The following is a 19776-nucleotide window of genomic DNA, read 5'->3' as shown; positions in this document are numbered from 1 at the left end:
TTCAAAACCCACCTGGACACATTCCTGTGCAGCCTGCTCTAGGTGGACCTGCTTTGGCAGGGGGGTTGGACTAGATGATCTCCAGAGGTTTCTTCCAACCCCATATCATTCTATGATTCTGTTACAACGTCCACCGGACCCCCAGGTAGGGACGATGGGGGAGACACCCCCCAGCCCCATGCAAACATCTTCTGTGCTCTGTAGGTTGGGTATGGGGAGAGGATGAAAGGGGAGCAGCTCTCACGGAGCGCAGTGAACTTACAGCATGAACGCATAGTTTGAGGTGTGCCCTACGTGTGTGTGTGAGCATGTTTCTGAATGACACGCTAATAACTAAACCCACTGGCAGGTACAAATCTGTACCATCTTGCACGTTGTTTTGATAGAACCTTTGTCTAAGATCTGGTTCTGTTCATGAAAAGGTGTTTCTTGCATGCCAGCAAAAGGTCCTGAGCCAAAAAGGTTTCTGTCAGTATTTGTCAGCGTGTTAAGGAACATTTATCACGTGTTGTATGTGTAGTAAAAATCCACAGATTAAAATGACAGTCGGACTCTGGAGCTGCAAGTGTAGAGTGATGCATTCTTCCAAGACTACTAACGGTGCCAAAATACAAGCTAGCTGCTGATGGGTCAGCTTCTGTGTGGGTTAAATCAATGTATCTGGAGTTCTCTCCAAAGGATGTTTCTGCTCCTTTTGGTAATTCTTGGTTTGATGTAGGAGGAGGAGAATTTGCGTTCTCAAGTCAGGGACCTGGAGGAGAAATTGGAGACTCTGAAGATAAAGCGAAATGAAGACAAAGCAAAGCTTAAAGAGCTCGAGAAGTACAAGATCCAGCTGGAGCAGGTGCAAGAATGGAAGAGCAAAATGCAAGAACAACAGGCTGATCTCCAGAAACGTTTAAAGGAGGCCAAAAAGGTGAGCATCCCTGGGGAGCTGGGCGGCTCCAGCACTGGGGCTTGCACAGGGAGACGTGATTCCAGGGCTAATTCAACTGCTGAAAACATGTGTGTGTTTTTTTAGTGAAATACCAGCTAGCGATAAACTGCATGCCATCCTGACTCCCGTCTTCTGAATACATGCCAGGTCCTAAAGTGGCCTCTGACCTGACATATCGCTGTTCTCTCCAATGTAAATATTGATTTAGATAATGAGCTGCCAGTGCAAATCCCAGATACGGTCAGAGAGTACATTGTATGTTTAATGCATCACGCGAGCGTGGGTGCCAACTGTGTCTGGTCCATTATGGCAGTAGCACATGCAGCTTGTCCTAGAGCTGAAATCACAGCTACATTCTCTAACCACGATAGATGTCAGGGCAGACAGAGCCTCTGGATGGACTTTGCACAGTCCTGCAAAGGTACCAGAGATAATATGTCCTGGGATTTGCTTTGCTTTTTGCTGCCTGCTGGCCCTATCCATCAGATAGCCTGGGCTTTGAGGCAGGAACATCTGATCTACCAGTCGATTCCTCTACCAGTGCAAATTTGTCTTGTGCAGGGTAAGATAAGTTGACAGTAGAGGTGGTTTCCTGTAATTGATGGGGATGAAGAGTGTGATAGTTAAGGAGCAAGTTGCACATCTCAGCTTGTAGGATAGGTGTCCAAGTGTGGCAGCCGCCATGTTTCTCCAGTTTAATCTGCTGTTGCAGGTCTACCAGTGCTGCGGGAGGGGCACCATTCAATTTTCACACCTGCTGATAAACTGCCATTCCCACCTTTAAAAGCTTAAGTAAATCTGCTGGAGATCTTGCATCTGACTTCAAAAATCGGTGGACTCCAGCAATTTTAAGAACATTGCTGTGTATTGGGATTTCTGATCCAGCTGGAAGAGCCATCCCCATAGGAAGAGCCTCACTGGTGATGCTCTGGGGTCTGTTCATCTCTCACGATGCTGACTGTACAGACCTAAGCTTTCCACTGTCCCAATGCCTGGATGTCTTGAACGATTTGTAAATCTGCAACTAGGTAGATGATCTGCAGGGGTCCTGGCCCACCTCAGCCATTCTCGAGTGCTGGGTGTGTGAGTCCTCCCTGCTCCCTGCGTCCTCCCTTCCCCGTACACTATGTCTTTCCTGGCCTGCTCTGGAGCGGGTTCCTCTCTCTGATGGCTTCCTGGAGGGGTCCTGATCCTGACTTTCTAATGTAGGCTTTAATTTAGCTAAAAGGAGATGAGTTTTAACAAACTAATACGTTTGGAGCTCCTGCCCTGCAGGGCTGTTTGGTATGAGTCACTGCCATTGAAAGCCACAGGGTTTTGGAGATAATGAATCTTAGTGTCACTTGTTATCGTGAACATGTCTCCTGTGGCTGCTCTACTCTTGCTGAGCCCTGCCCTGGGGTGTTGTTTGAAAAGTCTGCTGCAAGTTGGGTTGGTGATTTCCCTCTTTCCGTTCTCCCCAAGGACAGGTTACCTGCTCTTCACATCCGTGCCTGCTGCTCCTGTCCGTGCTGGCAAAGGAGCTTCTGCTTCTCTTTGCCCTGGTTTTCCAGGGTGGATTTTTGGTTTGTTTCCCCAGTGACTTATTTGACTGTCTGCTCCAGTACAAGCCTACATATTTCTTCCTGTGTGTCTTTCCTCACCTGCAGATCGTTTTTCTGCTGGGGTCTTTTGTGGATGGGAGAAGGTGTGAAGCAGGGGAGAAGTCTCAGGAGGGGGAAGATGGGCAACCTGCCCTCCCCTCTCAGCCCAGATAAGCTGTTGTTAATTGGACTTGATCCTCCTGTGAGAGAACCATGAGAGACATAATTGTCTGAGGCTTGTTGTTTGTGAGAAGAGGTCTCTCTGTCATCGGCCTTAGCCTTCCAGGCCCTTCTCACCCATATGTGCTTGACCGCAGGAAGCCAAAGATGCCTTGGAAGCCAAGGAGCGCTACATGGAGGAGATGGCAGACACCGCCGATGCAATTGAAATGGCAACCCTGGACAAGGAGATGGCAGAAGAGCGAGCAGAGTCCCTGCAACAGGAGGTGGACTCCCTGAAAGAGAAGGTGGAATATCTCACAATGGACCTGGAGATCCTGAAGCACGAGATTGAAGAGAAAGGTGGGAAAGAGTCAGCTTTCAAGTAGTCTCAGCCTAGGTCCCACTGCATAGGGGAGCTCCTCACTGGGGAGCGGTGCTTGACTGCTTCGGAGCAGTGGTGGCTCCTCTCTGCCATTTGCAGCGGGGCTGAGGCTTTGCCTCTGGGGCTTTCTGCTGTGTCCTCAGACCTGCTTGGCAGGAACACGTAGGACCCTCGCATGTGGGACAGGTCAGTGGCAGGGAGCAGCTCAGCTTCATCTTAACTTGGGTCCTGGCCTCACTGGGAAGGCAGAGATGAAGCTGCTGCGCATCTGAGTCTGAGGACAAGTGTTCCTGTCCTGTGCTTAGAGGAGCTCAGGCTTAATTTTAATGCTTTAATGCACATTTAATGAAAATGTGATTTTCCCTGGGGACAGTGGATGCCACACCAAAAGGTGTTTGACTAGGACAGTCTTTATGTGGAAGGTAACACAGCTGCTGTTCTTGCTTACTGATCCAACCTCCTGGGTTTGCACTGAGCACGGCTTCAAAACCAGTGCGTTACCCATTACCCTTGTTTTGGTTCCCCTGGGGCCTTTTAGCTCTTGCTATTCAAGGTGAGCTTTAAAAATTATGCACAGCAGGAAATGAGCCAGCCATTAAACACTTGTAATATTGGAATTCACCTGAAAAAAAATGAAACCTGGAGAAGCAGCAGATGATCAGGCAGGCAGGCTGAGGGGTGCGACAGAAAGGTAGACAGGTCAAGGGACTGGGAAAAACGTTGGAAGGAGAAGAGTAGTCTGCAGGGAGATGTGGAAATTACTGAGACGAGCAAGATCTTTGAATTGAGTTTGCTTTCACTGAATTGTGAGGGCTGGGAGGGTTGAGAGCTGAGACCACTCATGGTATCCAGCAATGTGCTGCTCTGCCGTAGCCCAGCAGCTGCTTGGGTGCAGTCTGCACGTTGGTACGGTGGTTCTTCATCTGCACTAACTGGCTTTGGTGGCATCGGGGGAACCTCTTGGCCTACAAGCACCAGTGTTATGCACCAGGCTTCAGTTTTGCTCTGTTGCAGGAGAGGAGCTGATGTGTTTCCCCTTGGTGTGACTCTTACTGGTGTTTGTAATGTCAGTGTTGAGGGAACTGGATCTGTTTAGCAGCTGGTATTTCTGCACAAGCAGAATAATGCCTTCTTTCTATTGCAGGCTCGGATGGAGCAGCATCCAGTTACCAAGTCAAACAGCTGGAAGAGCAAAATGCGAGACTCAAGGAAGCCCTTGTAAGGTAGGAGACCACTTGTGATCCCCAAAGGCTGGGGTGCTGCCGATGAAGTTGCTTCCTGTGAGAGCCCATGCTGTCTTGGTCTAATAAGAGTTTGTGTCAGAGCACTGATCCGAATACTTCTTTTCCAGAGCAGCTGATGTAACACTTGCTAGCTGGTCTTGGGTTGTTTCTGAGCTCTAGTGCTCCTGTAAGCATGCAACAGAAAAGGGGGAATCTCTTATCACTGGAGACCAATGTAGATCAGAAAAAAATGAAGCCACTTCTGTATTTCAGTTCTCTGTGTGTGCAGTGCTCTGTTTCTGCAGCACAGCTGCGGGTTTATTCAAGCAGCCTGTACAGGCCAGTTCTCCCAGACTCCTCCTGCGCAGGTCCTGCTTCAGGTTTCTTGAGCCCTCTCAGTGCTGGCACCTGGTTGTTGCCTTTCCCTGGGCAAGCCCATCTGCCAGGGCTTGAAGACAGTTATTCCTGTAGGCCAGGAACAGGTGGAGGGGGTGGCAGCATCCCCTCATGATGGGAAACACAAGAAACTGCCTTGCAAGGACTTCCAAACCAGTGTTTGTTTGGGATGAGAGGCACAAGGAAGGTCCAAGTGAGAACAGATCCCAGCACTGGTGCTCCCTGGGCAGAGTCACTTCAGGGCTGTGAGCTGTTCACACAGGGGCTTCAATATAGACATAAGCAAAGCTCTGTTCTCTGTGCATGACAAAACACCTTTCCTTGTCTGTGCTTTGTCTTTTTTTCTGCTGCTGACCTTCTCTTTTACATTGTGAAAGGCTGTGAATGTGACTTATTTTTTCTTTGCTCACTGGGTTCTTCCTTTCTGTGCTTTAGCCTGTCCCATTTACAGCTGTTCTTTCCCACCTGTCTCGCTTGTGCACTCTGTTGTCTGTTTTTCTACATTCTCCTTTTCTGTTCTCTCCATCCCCTACCGCTCTCGTTCTTTCAAAGGAAGGTGCTGTCTCAGGCACCAATTCACCCCGATCCCTTGCTGTTAATGAGCTGTTCTCTAGGGACACTCGTTGCTCATGTCCCCACCAGGGAGGGGCTGCCAGAGCCTCCAAAGGAGCTCTGCTCATGCTGCTGATGGGCAGCCAGTACCACCGAGGGCAGGGGGTCTGGTCTCGGCCCACCAAAAGCAGTGACTGGGGGAAGGGAACAGCTTCTCTTGGTCCGGTACCTGGGCTTCTGATGGGTCTGGTTGCTCTCTCAAAGGATGCGGGACTTGTCTGCATCAGAGAAGCAGGAACACGTGAAGCTTCAGAAGCAAATGGAGAAGAAAAACACAGAGCTGGAGTCCCTGCGTCAGCAGAGGGAGAAGCTTCAGGAGGAGGTGAAGCAGGCAGAGAAAACGGTTGATGAGCTAAAGGAGCAGGTGAGTCCACTAGGGGAAGGAGAAGTGGGGAGGGGAAGTTTGGGGCTGTTTAGGGTATTGACCAACTGCTGTCAGGCAAGCTTGGCCACCTCCTGGCACAGAGCACTTTAAGTCAGCCGCTTTTAGAGAGCCACACTTGGTGATACATCAGCAGGGAATAATACTTCTGGGTCCATGTACAAAAGCAAACCCTGTTCCAGCAGTGGAACTGTGCTGGACTCTGCTTGGCCATAGGGTGGCTCTTGAACATAGGACACGGATGTATTCCAGAGCTGATCTGTGATTGCTGCTTGTCTGATGAGCATCATGTGATGGCTGAGCCATCACATCTTCCATAAGGCTTGTTCCTGGCCAGGCTAAGACATCAGGCTGCAGGTGTGGGACATCCTTTAGGAAGCCTCCAGGAGGCTCTACATTCACTGCAGAGCAGCCTGTGCAATTCCTCTGAACTGCTGTTCTGGAGGGACACTGACCTCACTCGCTCTGAGCATTAGCCTGAGTTATGTAGAAGATGGGCTGCTAGCAGAGGTGATGCTTCTTAATGCGAAGAAACTGAAAATACCCATTCCTCCATTAGTGCTGTAAGTGTATAACCACTCATCTGGGGTCCTCAGGGAGGACAGAGAGCTTAGAAAGCACTGTCACTAGTCTGTGAAGACTCAGCCTGAAGGTCAGCATCATTTATGGTGACCTGAAACTATTCAGCCTTGTGCCCTGATGCTGCAGCTAAGGAGCCAGTAACAAATCTAAGAGCCAAAGTCAAGCCTCTCTTCGTGTGCTCTTCCTTCCGGGGCTGCTGGCTGTTCTGGTTTGAGCTGTTTGCTCACCTGAGGGGTGCTGTTCTTCTCTGCTATCAGGAGGGAGCTTATGCACTATCTGACAAACCCTCACCCCAGGATGGGGAGATGAATTTGTCAGCCACGTTCCACATCTTCACAGAGTGATCCCATAGTGGTATAAAAGGACTTTTGAGCTACTTGCTGCAGCGTGTTGAGCTCCAGGTTGGAGTGTGATGTGGCGTGTGCTTGCAGGTGGATGCTGCTTTAGGTGCTGAAGAGATGGTGGAGACTCTAACAGAGAGAAACTTAGACCTGGAGGAGAAGGTCCGGGAGCTGCGTGAGACTGTTGGGGACCTGGTAAGATGGGCTCCTCTGGAGTAAGGGCTGGTACTGGAGGGCTTGCACCGCTTCCTGGTGTGGGGCTGGTCTGATGTGAGGGGCTGGTCCAGTGGTCCAAAGAGGACTGGGGAACCTCTCTGTGGGCATTGCACTTGGTGCCACTTCCGAGTGGTGCACCCTTCTGCTTCGCAGAGTATGCCACTTACTCCCCAGGGTGCCCCTCTGTTCTGAAAATGCTCAACTGCCCCCATTTGCTCATCCGTGGTGTAACTGTGTCCCATGCTGCCTCCTCCTTGCCAGGAAGCCATGAATGAGATGAATGATGAGCTGCAGGAAAATGCCCGTGAGACAGAGCTGGAGTTACGGGAGCAGCTGGATATGGCGACGGCGAGGGTCCGAGAGGCAGAGAAGCGTGTGGAGGCTGCACAGGAGACCGTGGCCGACTACCAGCAGACCATCAAAAAATACAGAGAGCTGACTGCACACCTTCAGGTGCGACCCTTCGGTGTCCCCTCCATGGCAGCAGGGCAGTTCTCACTGGAGCTGTGCTCCTCTGGGACCCCACTTCTGTGATAAGGAGAGCGAGCAGAGCGTTCCCAGAGGAGATGGGCAGGGACAGCACGCTGCCTCCCACTCTCAGGGGAGATGGGCAGAACACAGATGGCTGATGCTTGGAGAGCGGGTTCCTAATTGAGCTTTCCTGAGGAACTCCAGCAGTGCCAGACCTGCACGTGCTTCTCATGACCTCTGACAGCCGGGCCTGTCCTTCTGCCTGTGTCCAGATGGGGCTCGCTGGCCGAGCCCCTGCTGAAGTCAGCACTGTAAAATACTCCCGAACACATGGCTGTTTCAGCCTTTTACTGCCCTGTGCTGCTTGTGCTCCAGCCTTGGGAACTGAGTCCTGGAAGAGACAGAGTAGTGTGGGGTTGTTCCAGCACTGGGCTTAGTTCTCCTGGGCTTTGCTGGCAGCGAGAGGAGATGGGTAATGAGTCTGTGTGGATTCCTTGGCTTTAATACAGCATGCGGTCAGCCAAGAATTCGGGAAGCGCTTGCATTCCTCTTCCTGAACTTGCATCCACCATTGTGCATGTTGCACAATGAGACCCCGGTGCCCCCCACCCCATCCTCCCCGAGGTGCTGGTTTTCTGTATGTCTCATCACAGCTTCTTTTTGTCCTTAGGACGTGAACCGAGAACTCATGAGTCAGCAAGAAGCATCTGCCGAGAAACAGCAGCAGCCTCCTCCCGAGATGTTTGACTTCAAGATTAAATTTGCAGAGACGAAAGCCCACGCGAAGGTAGGGCCAGCACGAGAGCTGGGCGCCGGGCGTGTCACCTGAACAGGGTGCATTTATTCCCGTGTGTGAGGCTCCTGAAGCAGTGGCACCGAGGCATGGCAGTGCCAGTCTTGGGGTGGGCATTCCCCACGCGTTGGGGCTGACCCTGGGATACAGCTCTCAGAGTTGGCCCGTGGTGCTCGTGCCAGCCCTGGAAAGAGGCTGAGGTGACTGTCAGGATGTTTCTCTCTCTCAAGAGAAACATCAGAGTTCAAATGCTGCTGTGGAAAAAGGGATGTTTTCTTGTGAAAGAGCGTGCTCAGAGCTGACAATGGAAGCATTGTTTTTATCACCCTGTGAATGCTGGCTGGAAAGAAAGAATGCTTGTGAGCACAGATACATGGTGTACTCTGTACATGGGGTTGGACCAGAGTCCTAACCAGTCCCTGGGCACATCTGCAGAGCACTGATTGTTCATAATAAGAAATATTTCTTGTAACAGCCAAGGGGTGAGGTGTTAGCTGTGTCCCAGGAAGAGAGAGATTCTGACTTTCTAAAATGTTGGGATGCACTGGTGTGGGGAGGGGACTGAGCAGGCTCCCTTGACCCTGTGTCTCCTGCAGGCCATCGAGATGGAGCTGCGCCAAATGGAGGTGCAGCAGGCCAACCGGCACGTCTCCCTCCTCACATCCTTCATGCCTGACAGCTTCCTGCGCCACGGAGGGGACCATGACTGCATCCTGGTGCTACTGCTCATCCCTCGGCTCATCTGCAAGGTGGGATGGGTGCCTCAGCTCCTGCCTGCCTCAGGGAGTTAGGCCTTGACAAGAGCTTCTGTTAATTCTCCCTTTGAAGCTTGGAGCTGGAGCTATCTCCTGAGCTGGGCTGATGCGGCTTTGACTGTCTTCTTCAAACCCACTGTGCCACTTGGGCTAACCAGGAGTCGGTGGCTGTGCCACGGCTCTGTGGGAAATACAGCTTTTCTTTCTGTCCCAGTTGAATTTGGGATTTTGAATGTTTACTTGCTTGAGAACTTTCAAAATTGTCTGGGAGGAGGAGGAGGGAAGCAGGAGTCCCTGCCTGCAGGTGGTGGTAGGTCAGTGGTTGGAGCACTCAGCTGTGGTACTGGTGGGTCAGGCGTGCCAGTTTGGGCAGGACAGGAGTGTGAACCCCCGTGTCTTGCAGCATGTTGGTGCTCTGCTGTCCTGCTCATTCCCCATCTGGACTGTAGAGACCTTTTCCCAGGAAAGCTTTCTTTTTTGGGGTGTGGGGGAGTATTTGGCTGGTCTATGGCCGAGCAGAACAGATCAGAGCAAGCGTAGGAAGACTCTGAAGGTTTGCCCTCTTCCCCAACAGGCTGAGCTGATCAGCAAACAGGCTCAGGAGAAGTTTGATCTGAATGAGAACTGCTCAGAGCGCACCGGCCTCAGGGGCGCTGCGGGAGAGCAGCTGAGCTTTGCTGCCGGGCTGGTCTATTCCCTGAGCCTCCTGCAGGCTACGCTGCACAAATACGAACAGTGAGTATCCAGCCCGTCTCTTCACCCTTGATTCCCACCATCTGGAAGCACAGAGGACCTCTGCAGCCTTGGAGCAGGGCCTGGTCCCTCTGGAATTAAAGTTATTTTGGCAGCTAGGCTGGAAGAAGGCTGAGGGATCCCATTTGTTGCCTTGTGATGGGGGTATTCACTTCTCTTGTAACTCCTTCCTTGTTTTCCTCCCAAGAAACGTGCAGGGTTTCAGTTTTCTAGCACATGTTGCTCATTCTTCAGCTGTGACCATGTCTTGAGGCCAGAAGTAGCCTTGCTGCACTCATTTTTCCATTTGTCCTGCCAGGAAATGCATCACAGCCTCTTGCTGAGCTTGATTGCATCTAGGGTTGGATCTGGGCTTCAGTCCCCAAGAGCAGGCTCTCCCCTGCAGCCCAGTGCCCTCTTCCACGAGTGTCCAGGGCTCTTAGTCCTGTATGGAAGGTTTCATGGTGTGTCAGCTGAATGCTTGATCACTGTGAGCCTGTCGCTGGGCAGGGTCCCGACAGCACCGCGGAGCCAGGGCTCTCCTCGGAGATGAGGAAATATCTTGGAGCACCAAAACGGCTGTGGCTGAGTAGGGTACTTGCCTTGAGGCTTGCTGGGCTTGCTCCCAGGAAAGTAGCTCAGTTTTGAAACAGGACACTTAAAGATCCCTTTGCTCCTGCACCAGTGTGGCTGATGAACTTGTAGAGTCTCCTCCTGCCTCCAGCACTGACTTCTGGCTTAGAGACTTGAGCTTTTCTGTTCTGGGGCTCCCTTTCCTGTAGCTCCCAGGAAGCCGATCTCATGCCCTGTTTTTCTGCAGATGTTTTGACCTTTGTTAACCACTCTGTAGCTAAGGGGGTCCAGCTGGTGGTCCCAGGGCTTTCCAGTGGTCTAAGATAGGCACCCAGAAGCAAAGCCTTGTACTGGTGCTATCTGGAGCATGTGCCTGTCCCAGCCAAGCCGACTGTGCCTGTGTTCCCCTGCCAGGGCCCTGAACAAATGCAGCGTGGAGGTGTATAAGAAGGTGGGGATGCTGTACCCCGAGATGAGCGTCCACGAGCGCTCGCTGGACTTCCTGATTGAGCTGCTGCACAAGGACCAGCTGGACGAGACGGTCAATGTGGAGCCCCTGACCAAAGCCATCAAGTACTACCAGGTGGGTCTGCGTGCCATAGCTGGAAATCATGCCCTTGGGTATGTCTTTCATGTGGCACATGGATAAGCTGTGAATAATAATTGGTAGCACTTTTCCTTTGGGTGTTTTTCACCTCTGGATTATGCAGGACTCGAGCCTGTGAGTGTGTCACATGGGGGCTGGGCTCTCTTTCCCTGGGAGGACACAGGCAAATGGATGTGGTTCCCCCATCCTTGGTTTCTGTATCTCTGTGCTGCAGGTCAGGGTTGCTGACCCTTTGAATTAAGGGTCGCCAGCTCTTTCTGAGGGCAAAGTGTTCAGAGGGGATCTGGGTGGGGGTCACTGCAAGAGTTTTCACTTCTAATTAAAAATCAGGCTACATCCTTAGCGTTTAGAGCGTTTTGTTATGTAATTCCTCATTTGGTTGATTTGCTTGGATGTGTGGAAGCATTTGAAGGGTGCTGATCTCTGCTGGTTTCTCTCCACCTAGCACCTGTACAGCATCCACCTGGCTGACCAGGCTGAAGACTGCACCATGCAGCTGGCTGACCACATCAAGGTGAAGTGGCAAAAAATAACCCGACTCTTTCCTTATTGTATGTTTTTTGCCTTTTGCCTTTCTGCTCCCCGCTGAGACAATTTTGTGAGTTGAAGTGCCTCATCTCCCCCCTTCCCTTTGCAGTCACTTTTCCCCAGCTCCTGCTGCCAGTGGTGGCACAGAGGTGATGTGGGCTCCCATGTCAGGGAAGGGCAAAGAAGGTGTTGAGGCCATTTGCCTTGCAGACTTCTGGGTAGAAAGAAAAGAGCAGCAAGGAGAGTGTGGGGAATGTAGTGTCTAAGAGGGAGTGTTACACTGCCCTGAGCTGCTAAGGGAAGCTCAGTGTCCTGTGCCCCATGGATTAAAATAAAAGTTGACTGAATGCCTCAGCCTGTTCTCCTGCTCCTGTAAATCCTGGAATTGTGGGCAGAGGGTCTGTCCTGAAACACCCGAGTCCAAATCCCCCGTTTGCCCTGCAACAGCTCTTGCCTGGTCTCTGTTTTGCTCTTGAGCTGACAGTTGTCTCTGCGTTTCTCTCTGCAGTTCACCCAGAGTGCCTTGGACTGCATGGGGGTGGAGGTGTGCCGGCTCCGATCCTTCCTCCAGGTAGGACGTGCCCGGGCTGGCTCTGTGGGGTTGTGCTGAGGGTTCTGCTGGGTTCCCCTCGCCGATGATCCCTCTGTCAGTTTTTCTGAGGTCCTTTCTCTGTACCCTAGGCTGGGCAGGAGGCGTCTGACCTCGCCATCCTCCTCAAGGACCTGGAGACCTCGTGCAGTGACATTCGGCAGTTCTGCAAGAAGATCAGGCGCCGCATGCCTGGGACGGACGCTCCGGGTATCCCTGCGGCGCTGGGCTTCGGGCAGCAGGTGAGCTGGCTGGCAGAGCAGAGCACCCTACCTCTGCCCAGCACAGAACTGTGTTAGCCTCTTACTGGGAGCTGTGGGCTGGAGTGGGCTCGCACCAAATGCTGATAGATCACTGCTGTCCTTGCTGGCTCCAGGGAGGGAGCGTGCTGGTGTGCAGTGCCCAGCTTAGGGAGCAGCAGCCCACTGCTCAAGCAGGGGAAAATGGTGTGAGCTGAGCTAAGAATTGGTGTCTCTGAGCTTTGTGTTTCTAATCGGGATGGAAACGCGGACTTCTTAACCTAATCTTCTCCAGTCTTGAGTTTCTTTCTATCTTTTTATCTATCTTTCCTATCTTTCTATCATCACATCTTCCTAGTGATGCTTCATAAGCAAGTTAAAATCTCAATACCTTCACACTAGGGTGAGGCAAGTGTTGTGCAGCCCAGGAGCTTCCCCAGTACCTGGGAAGCGAGCTGGAATGAACCCCATTTGTCTCTGCCTTTCCCAACTGTCCTGTTTCTGCCCAACTTTCAGGTGTCGGACACGCTGCTGGACTGCCGCAAGCACTTGACGTGGGTGGTGGCCGTGCTGCAGGAGGTGGCTGCTGCTGGAGCACAGATGATTGCTCCTCTGGCAGAGAACGAGGGGCTGCAGGCGGTGAAGCTGGAGGATCTGGCCTTCAAAGCGAGCGAGCAGGTGGGAAACCCCCTTCTCAACTGCCCCTTGTTCCTTGCTGCAGCAGGGTGAAGGCAGGACTCGTCATCACTCCAGCGGAGCCTTGAGGGGGCTGGGAATGAACTCCTGGGAATATGGCCAGGGAATGCCAAAATGTGGAGGGCTTTGTGGTTCCCTGCTTTGTGCTGGCCTTCCCTGCAGCTGACCTTGCTCTGCCAAGGGAGTAGGGCTTCTCAAAGAGAGAAGGGCTTCTCTACTAAAGGGACTGCAGCTTCTCAAGGCTCATGGCATGTTGTGGGGAGTGAGGAGGGGGCTGTAACTCAGGAGGGGGCTGTGACTCAGCCCAGGGTCACCTGCCACTTCTTCCCATCCTTTGCAGATCTATGGCACCCAGGGCATCAACCCCTACGAGTGTCTGCGTCAGTCCTGCAGCATCCTCATCGCCACCATGAACAAGATGGCCACAGCTATGCAGGAGGGAGAATACGATGCGGATAGGCCGCAGACCAAGGTGGGCTTCGACCATAGCAGGGGTCTCGGGCAGAGATGGAGCATCTGAGCTGCTCTGTGATCTCCCACAGTCCTGCTGCTGCCTCCCCTGGCAGGAGACTGTCTTCTGGGTGTGATGGGGGGCGGGCAGTGAGCTGGGGAGGTGCAGCAGTTGCCTGCAGGATTCAGGGAGGCCAGGAATGGGCCCCCTCTTGCTGTGTGGTTTCATCTGCAATTGCTGGAATTATTCTTTAAATACCAATTTTGTGTCTTGTTTCTCTGGTCTGTGTTGCAGCCCACCCCACCTGCTGACCTACGGGCAGCAGCTCTTCGGGCAGAGATCACTGATGCTGAGGGGCTCGGGCTTAAGCTGGAGGACAGGGAAACGGTCATCAAAGAACTGAAGAAGTCTCTTAAGATCAAGGTAAGCTGTTCTTTGGTTTATCTCTGCCCTCCTGGCTGGTCAGCGAAGAGCTCTTTGTTGCTGTAGTGGTCATGTTCATGCTCCAGGTGACTTGTGGCTCATGGAACTGTCCAGAGTCCCAGCAAGATCTCCTCCTGGAAATATTGTTCCAGTTCTGAGGGAGGTGCCTCCCTGCCAGAGACTCCTGGTCTTTCCCCGATGATGTTCTGGGATGGGGAGCGTTGGTGATGGGTGCATGTGTCTGGGTACCAAGCCCATGTGTGGGTAGGAGTTGTGATTTCTGGGCAGACTCCCACCAGACACTGCAAGGAACTTTTCCTAGTGCCCACCATCCCCAGGGCCCTGGAGCTCTCTGATTTCTTTCCTGCTGCTCCCAGGGCGAGGAGCTCAGTGAAGCCAATGTGCGGCTCAGCCTCCTGGAGAAGAAACTGGACAGCGCGTCCAAGGATGCGGATGACCGTGTGGAAAAGATACAGACAAAGCTGGATGAGACCCAGACGCTGCTCAAAAAGAAAGAGAAGTAAGTGTGAGATGGGGTTGCTGTTGGAGGGTCTCTGGTGAGGACTGGACAGCCAGCAGTCCTCTGGGCTGGCTAGGAGGGTTTGTGGGTTAGTGGAAGGGGGTGTGAGTGGAGGATCCGCAGGGGAACCAGCACATTTTAATGGTGCACAGCAGAGCCCAGGCTGGTAGAGGAGCTCTGGGCAAGGCCCTGTTCAAATGCTCTTGTAGAAAGGGCCGTTGTCCTGGCATGTTCTTACTAGCATTGCCGTGCTCCAAGTGTCTCTTGCCACACGGGGTCTGTTGGCAGAGCAATCCTATGGACAAGCAGGGAGGTGCAGCCTGCAGGGTAGAGGAAGGACTGTCTTGCAGTCTAAAAGCTGGGCAAAACAGCTAAGGAATGTTGGGTTCAATAAGGATAAATACTTCCTTCGTGTGCTATACCGCAATCTACAGTGGAGGCTGGTGGGGCTCTCGCTCCAGGATCAGCAGGTTTGTGCTTGAAGCACAGCAGCAGCAGGACATGTGTGACAAAGCCAGGAGCTCTCAGGTCCTGCACTGCTTGATTCTTTTCTTCGGAGAAATGTCTCTGGCTACACCTGTGACTCTCTGCGCTCTTCCCAGGGAGTTTGAGGAGACCATGGATGCTCTTCAGGCAGATATTGACCAGCTGGAATCAGAGAAGGTGGAGCTGAAGCAGCGCTTGAACAACCAGTCGAAGCGAACCATCGAGGGCCTGCGTGGTGCCCCTGCCTCAGGAGTTGCCTCCATCGTGTCTGGTATCGCTGGAGGTGCGTAACCAGCATCTCAAACGCTTCTGCAACTGGTGTGGGGTATCTGCAGGCCGGAAAGGGAGCCTGGGATGTTCTTCCCAGTACAGAGTCCAGGAGCTGTGCAGGAGGGTGCCTTGCAGTGTTGGTGTAAAACCTGCCAGGGAGGCAGTGCTGGAGCTGGTACTGCCGGCAGGAGTGAGCAGCACTTGGGAATGGTGCTCCAGCAGTCCACTGCTCTGCCTGCCCAGCCTCCCCGCAGAGAGCCAGAGCCCCTGCCGTGGCCACGGGGGCGAGAGCAGAAGGTGTTTGGGCCTTAATGATGACTGGGGTCTGCAGAGAGTCTGCAGCTCCTCCCCAGTGGTGTCCAGCAGCTCCGTGCTTGGGTGGGCAGGACAGTGGTTGGCATCTCCATGGAGCCAACTGGGGGTGTCCCTGCAGCTGGCTGGGGGCCCTTGGGGACAGGGCACCTTGCTCTGGCTGCCGTGGGAAGACAAATGCTGGTACTCCCTAGCCCAGCCCGTGGGCTTGTCCTCCCATCAGGATGCTCTCATGGAGACACAGTGGTCTGTGCCTGCCTGCTGGTGTGTCCTTGTGCTGCAGGCAGGACCTGCCTCCACTGCCATGCCTCTCCAGGGCACGCACGGGCTGTTTGGGCTCTGCTGCTCTGACCATGGTTTGCTTGGAGAATGAGACTTGATTTCCCTGTGCCTCTTGGGCTCTCTGAAGCCCAGCAACAAGGGGTGGGATGAGGAGCTTGCTGAGGTTGCAGGTTCTCTTGCTGACTAGCAGGGGTGTTAGTGCTTTCCTTGCGACTCTGGAGGAAATGTCCTACAAAAAATGCCTGGTGGCAGCAGCGGGTCTTTGGTATCTTTGACCTACAGCCAGAGCTACATGACAGTGTGTGACCTTCTGCACTGAGAGCTCAGGGTGTCCTTTAGGACTGTGACCAGGGTGGTTGTGGAGCAGCCTGGCCCTCTAGCCCCAGCATGGCAGTGATTTGGTGGGTCCAGGATTCTGATCCTGGGTTGGGTAACACCTGAATGCAGCTTGGCTCCTGGGAGCAGCAGATCCTGGCCCTCATGGAGCTGCAGCATCTCCCCGAGTCACTGTGGCCACGAGCTCTGGCTTTCAGGGATGCTGAAAGCATGTTCTCGGTCCTGAACAGTGTGTGTGGCACTGAGCACTGTGCCAGCAACAGCCTGCTCACGAGTGCTGCATTTTGGGGTGGGGGGGTCTGAGGGCACAGACACCCCAGCTTTTTGGGGTGCAGCACACACCAGGTGCAGCAGGGCAGTCTCCGGGAACTGCTCCTCCACCCTGCATGGGGAGGCTTGGATGGAGCACCTTGGAGCAGGTCAGTGTGGATCACCCTGCCTTCAGACCCACAGCAGGAGGTGGCTGTTGTGGGCTCTGGAGGAGCCATGCCGTGGGTGCACACGTGTGTCCTGCTTGAGTTGCTCACAGCCACGCACATGGTTGGAGCTCACCAGCTCCTGGCTGGATCCTGCAGCAGCGACACATGGAGTCTTGCTGCTCCCAGGGTCAGGGGACGGGGTTGGCACAGGACACAGCCATGGGTGACCAGAGCTCCTCTGGCCATGGTTCCTCTCAGACTCGATCCTCAGCTTTAATTCTGCTTCTTCTTGTCTTTCCTCTGGCTCCTCTCCTTGTACTGCAGAGGAACAGCAGAGAGGTACAGTACTGCACCCCAGCATGCCAGTGCTCCCTGCCTCCTCCGGCCCCCAGAAGTGCATGCCGAGGGAAGACTGGTGTCCCAAGGCACCCAGCATGGCCCTGGGACAAGGCTTGGTTTGGGAGCAGGGGGAAGGACACAGGTCCTGCTCGAGGGCAGTGCTTGCCTTGGATGCCGAGCCCCCTGTGGCACGGGGGAGTTCATGCCTTGTGTGCTCCTGGGCAGCAGCGGGAGTTGAGGAAGGGAGTGATGAGCATGAAAGTGCTATGGGTGCAGAGTGGTGTGACTTCTGCAGTGTGAGATGGGTCTCTGGAGTGTCCAGAGCACGGCACAGCCCCACATCTTCAGGATGCAGGCACCGGGAGTGCCTGGTGGCTGCAGAGGATGTGTGGGGGGGTGAGGTGCTGCCCCGGCCAGGTGGCATCTTGGCCTTCTCTGTGGGAGCAGGACAGGAGGTGCCGCATGTTCCCGATGGCTCTGTTGGTGCCTGGGGGCACACCCTCAGACGCTGCTTCCCCCCACGCTGCAGACACTTGTCCCTTTGCTGAGCCTGTCCGCATGTCCTGTGCTGCTGTAGCAGTCCTGCCCCACGCTCCCGTGTGACACTCACTCACCCTTCGTGCCCGTCCGCAGGTGTCGGTGCCGGCCAGGTGACGGGAGGTGGCTCAGGACCCGTCCAGGTGAAGGACTCGCCTCTTCTTCTCCAGCAAATCGATGCCCTGCAGCTTTCCATCAAGCACCTCAAGAACGAGAATAACCTGCTGAAGGTGAGGTGCCTGCAGCACTGAGGGGGTCCCAGGGCTCAGACACGGCTTATGTTGGGGGTGTTGAGCAGGAGAAGAGGGGAGAGCAAGGTGTGGGGTGACTGGGGGAGTGTGGTGCCATCACACAGGGCAGGGCCATTGCCCTGGGGGTGGGCAGAGCAGCCTGGGGCTCCTGCTGCTGCCAGCGGTGATGTGCTCCCTCCAACGCCGCAGAGCAGCTCTGCCCTCCACCCTGGGGGTTTCCTCGGTGTCAGGGTTTGACTCCAGCCAGCAGCTAGGATCATGCAGCCGTTCACTCGCTCCCCTCCCAGTAGGGTAGGGAGAGAAAAAAAAAGAGGAAAAAAATCCCAACCTTGTGGGTTGAGATAAAGACAGTTTAACAGAACAGTAATGGAAGAAGAAATAATAATAATGATAATGGTAAAAGACTATACAATTGCCCAGCCCATCCCAAGCAGCGTTGACAGACTCCTGCCCACTCCCACGTCCCAGCCAACTCCCACCTACGTGGGAGCCCTTGGTCTGGGCGCAGGGTGAGGGGCTGGGAGCTGGAGCGGCCGGCAGAGCCGGGGGTGCTGGTGCCAGCACTGCACAGCCTCGGTCCTCCTTCAGGGGGGGACTCCGGGTGCCCATCGATGCAGACTGATTAAGGCGTTTATTGATTAACGAACGCACTATGAGGAAATTGGCAAAGCGGCAAATAATCTAATTAACGGAATAGCATTCTGCTAATATCAATTCACAGACATGTAATTATGCAGATTATTATGCACAACTGCAAAGCTGTTAATGATAGCTTTTAAGTCTAATGAGTCACAGACGTGGCCACCGTTGAGTTACGGTTCTGTAAGTGCCAACCTGTTTCCCCCTTCCCAAGTCTTACCATGTGCTCAGCTGGTTGTCCAAGGGCTTTCCCTGGTGTCCCGGTGTGTTTGGGACATCGCTGCTCTCTGTGGGCATCTGTGCTCCCACCCTTGGAGGATCCACCCTCTGGTGGTTTTGGCTGTAGTTTTATGCCTTGTTTGTTTGTTTGTGCCCTTCTTTCTGCTGCCTTTACCTCTCATTTTCTCCTCAATTCCTCCCAAATAAACACCCCGCCCCTAATGACCTTCTCCCCATCGGTCCCAGGGAGCCCAGATGAAGATGGAGCTGGCCAGCCTGACGCCTCTGCAGGTACCCAAGATCTCCCTGCCCAAGAACAGGCAGGGAGAAGGTCTGGCCACACAAACGCTGTACCGCAAGACCAACCAGCTCCTGGAAACCCTCTACCAGATGAGCGCCAACGCCAAGGTTGTGGACATGAAGCAGACCAAGTCGAGTAGGTCCTACACAAATGTTCCTTGGCTGAAGCATCTGGGGAGCAGGGGGGTCATGGGCAGCTGTGAGTTTAAGGGAGCTTGGCCCACAGTCTGTGAGCAACCTCTGCATCTTCCCTCTGCCCTGGGGAGGGACCGGCACCTCCTTCCCATCCCGCCAGCATCCAGAGCAGGGTTTGCTCCAGGGCAGAGCTCCAGCCTACACGTTTAGATCTGCCTGTGAGGGATCTGCTCTGGTGGCAGTAATCCCGGGTTGCTCCCAGGCTTCCCTGCACAGTGGGGAATGGCCTTGTGTCCCCAAGAGGTGGCTGTCCCTGTCCCCCTGGCTGTGGGCAGGGACATCTGCATCTCTTGCCTCCTGTCTTCTGCAGCAAGGAGCTCTTCAGCACGGCTGTTGGAGCAGACGGCCCGCCTGTGGTCCCTCAAAAACACCATCGAGACCCTGAGGGTAAGGCAAGCTCCTGCCAGGGGCAGCTCTTCCAGCGAGGTGCTCCCCCCTTGCCCTTCCAAAACAAGCCTCTGGCTTGGGGTGTGAGGGGGCAAGGGGCTCTGTGGGGCAGCAGGGGGTTCTGGAGGTGACCCTGTTTGTGCTCTTTGCCCACCCCCCAGGATGACACGATGAGAGAGACGGTTCAGCAGCAGCTGGGTGCCAGCGTCCCCACCAACTTTGGCATCTTCCCTTCTTCCTCCTTCCTGAAGGTGAGACCCCAGGGCTGGAGGAGGTGGGTGGTGGGTCAGGAACCTCTCTGCTCCATCCCATCCCATGGGGCTGTCCTCGGCGGCAGGATGGGGTGGGGGGGGGAGAGGCACGGTCCTGGCTGCCCCCCCGCCCTGATGCCATCTCCTCTCTCTGTCGCAGGCCAAGCAGGAGCAGGAGGAGGGCATGGCGTACTACGGCAAAGTGACCTTCCCCTGCCCGCCGGGGCACAGCCAGGCCCACCGCCTGCTCCTCACTCCCGAGCTGCTCCGCAAGCTCCACAGCCACTTCGGCTCCTAAAGCCCCCCCCTCGCACAGACTGAGGGTCACGGCACCGAACCCGCCTCGTGTCAGATCGGAAG

General features: G+C 54.2%; 1 protein-coding gene across 10 annotated transcripts in view; it reads left to right on the top strand.

Moving 5' to 3' along the window:
- The window catches only part of DCTN1 (dynactin subunit 1), a 78771-nt gene extending 59001 nt beyond the window's left edge, over nt 1–19770 (top strand). For 7 of the 10 annotated variants that reach the window (XM_014943910.1, XM_014943919.1, XM_014943884.1 and 4 more), the window contains 24 exons: nt 719–916; nt 2838–3042; nt 4209–4287; nt 5500–5659; nt 6691–6795; nt 7078–7269; nt 7958–8074; nt 8677–8829; nt 9410–9570; nt 10555–10723; nt 11193–11261; nt 11784–11846; nt 11957–12106; nt 12620–12781; nt 13140–13271; nt 13545–13673; nt 14051–14193; nt 14796–14962; nt 16623–16637; nt 17271–17404; nt 18530–18719; nt 19089–19165; nt 19327–19416; nt 19577–19770. In XM_014943910.1, the coding sequence (XP_014799396.1) occupies nt 719–916; nt 2838–3042; nt 4209–4287; nt 5500–5659; nt 6691–6795; nt 7078–7269; nt 7958–8074; nt 8677–8829; nt 9410–9570; nt 10555–10723; nt 11193–11261; nt 11784–11846; nt 11957–12106; nt 12620–12781; nt 13140–13271; nt 13545–13673; nt 14051–14193; nt 14796–14962; nt 16623–16637; nt 17271–17404; nt 18530–18719; nt 19089–19165; nt 19327–19416; nt 19577–19714 (3198 nt within the window). In that variant the 3' untranslated portion in view covers nt 19715–19770. The remainder of the gene's footprint in view (nt 1–718; nt 917–2837; nt 3043–4208; nt 4288–5499; nt 5660–6690; nt 6796–7077; nt 7270–7957; nt 8075–8676; nt 8830–9409; nt 9571–10554; nt 10724–11192; nt 11262–11783; nt 11847–11956; nt 12107–12619; nt 12782–13139; nt 13272–13544; nt 13674–14050; nt 14194–14795; nt 14963–16622; nt 16638–17270; nt 17405–18529; nt 18720–19088; nt 19166–19326; nt 19417–19576) is intronic. The other 3 variants (XM_014943876.1, XM_014943936.1, XM_014943942.1) reach the window with 1 other exon arrangement.
- The last annotated feature ends 6 nt before the right edge of the window (nt 19771–19776 follow it).

Source organism: Calidris pugnax, unplaced genomic scaffold (assembly GCF_001431845.1).
Source record: "Calidris pugnax isolate Ruff unplaced genomic scaffold, ASM143184v1 scaffold15, whole genome shotgun sequence".
NCBI lineage: Eukaryota > Metazoa > Chordata > Aves > Charadriiformes > Scolopacidae > Calidris > Calidris pugnax.
The sequence above is the reverse complement of the archived record's forward strand: the minus strand, read 5'-3'. Positions and strand labels throughout refer to the sequence as shown.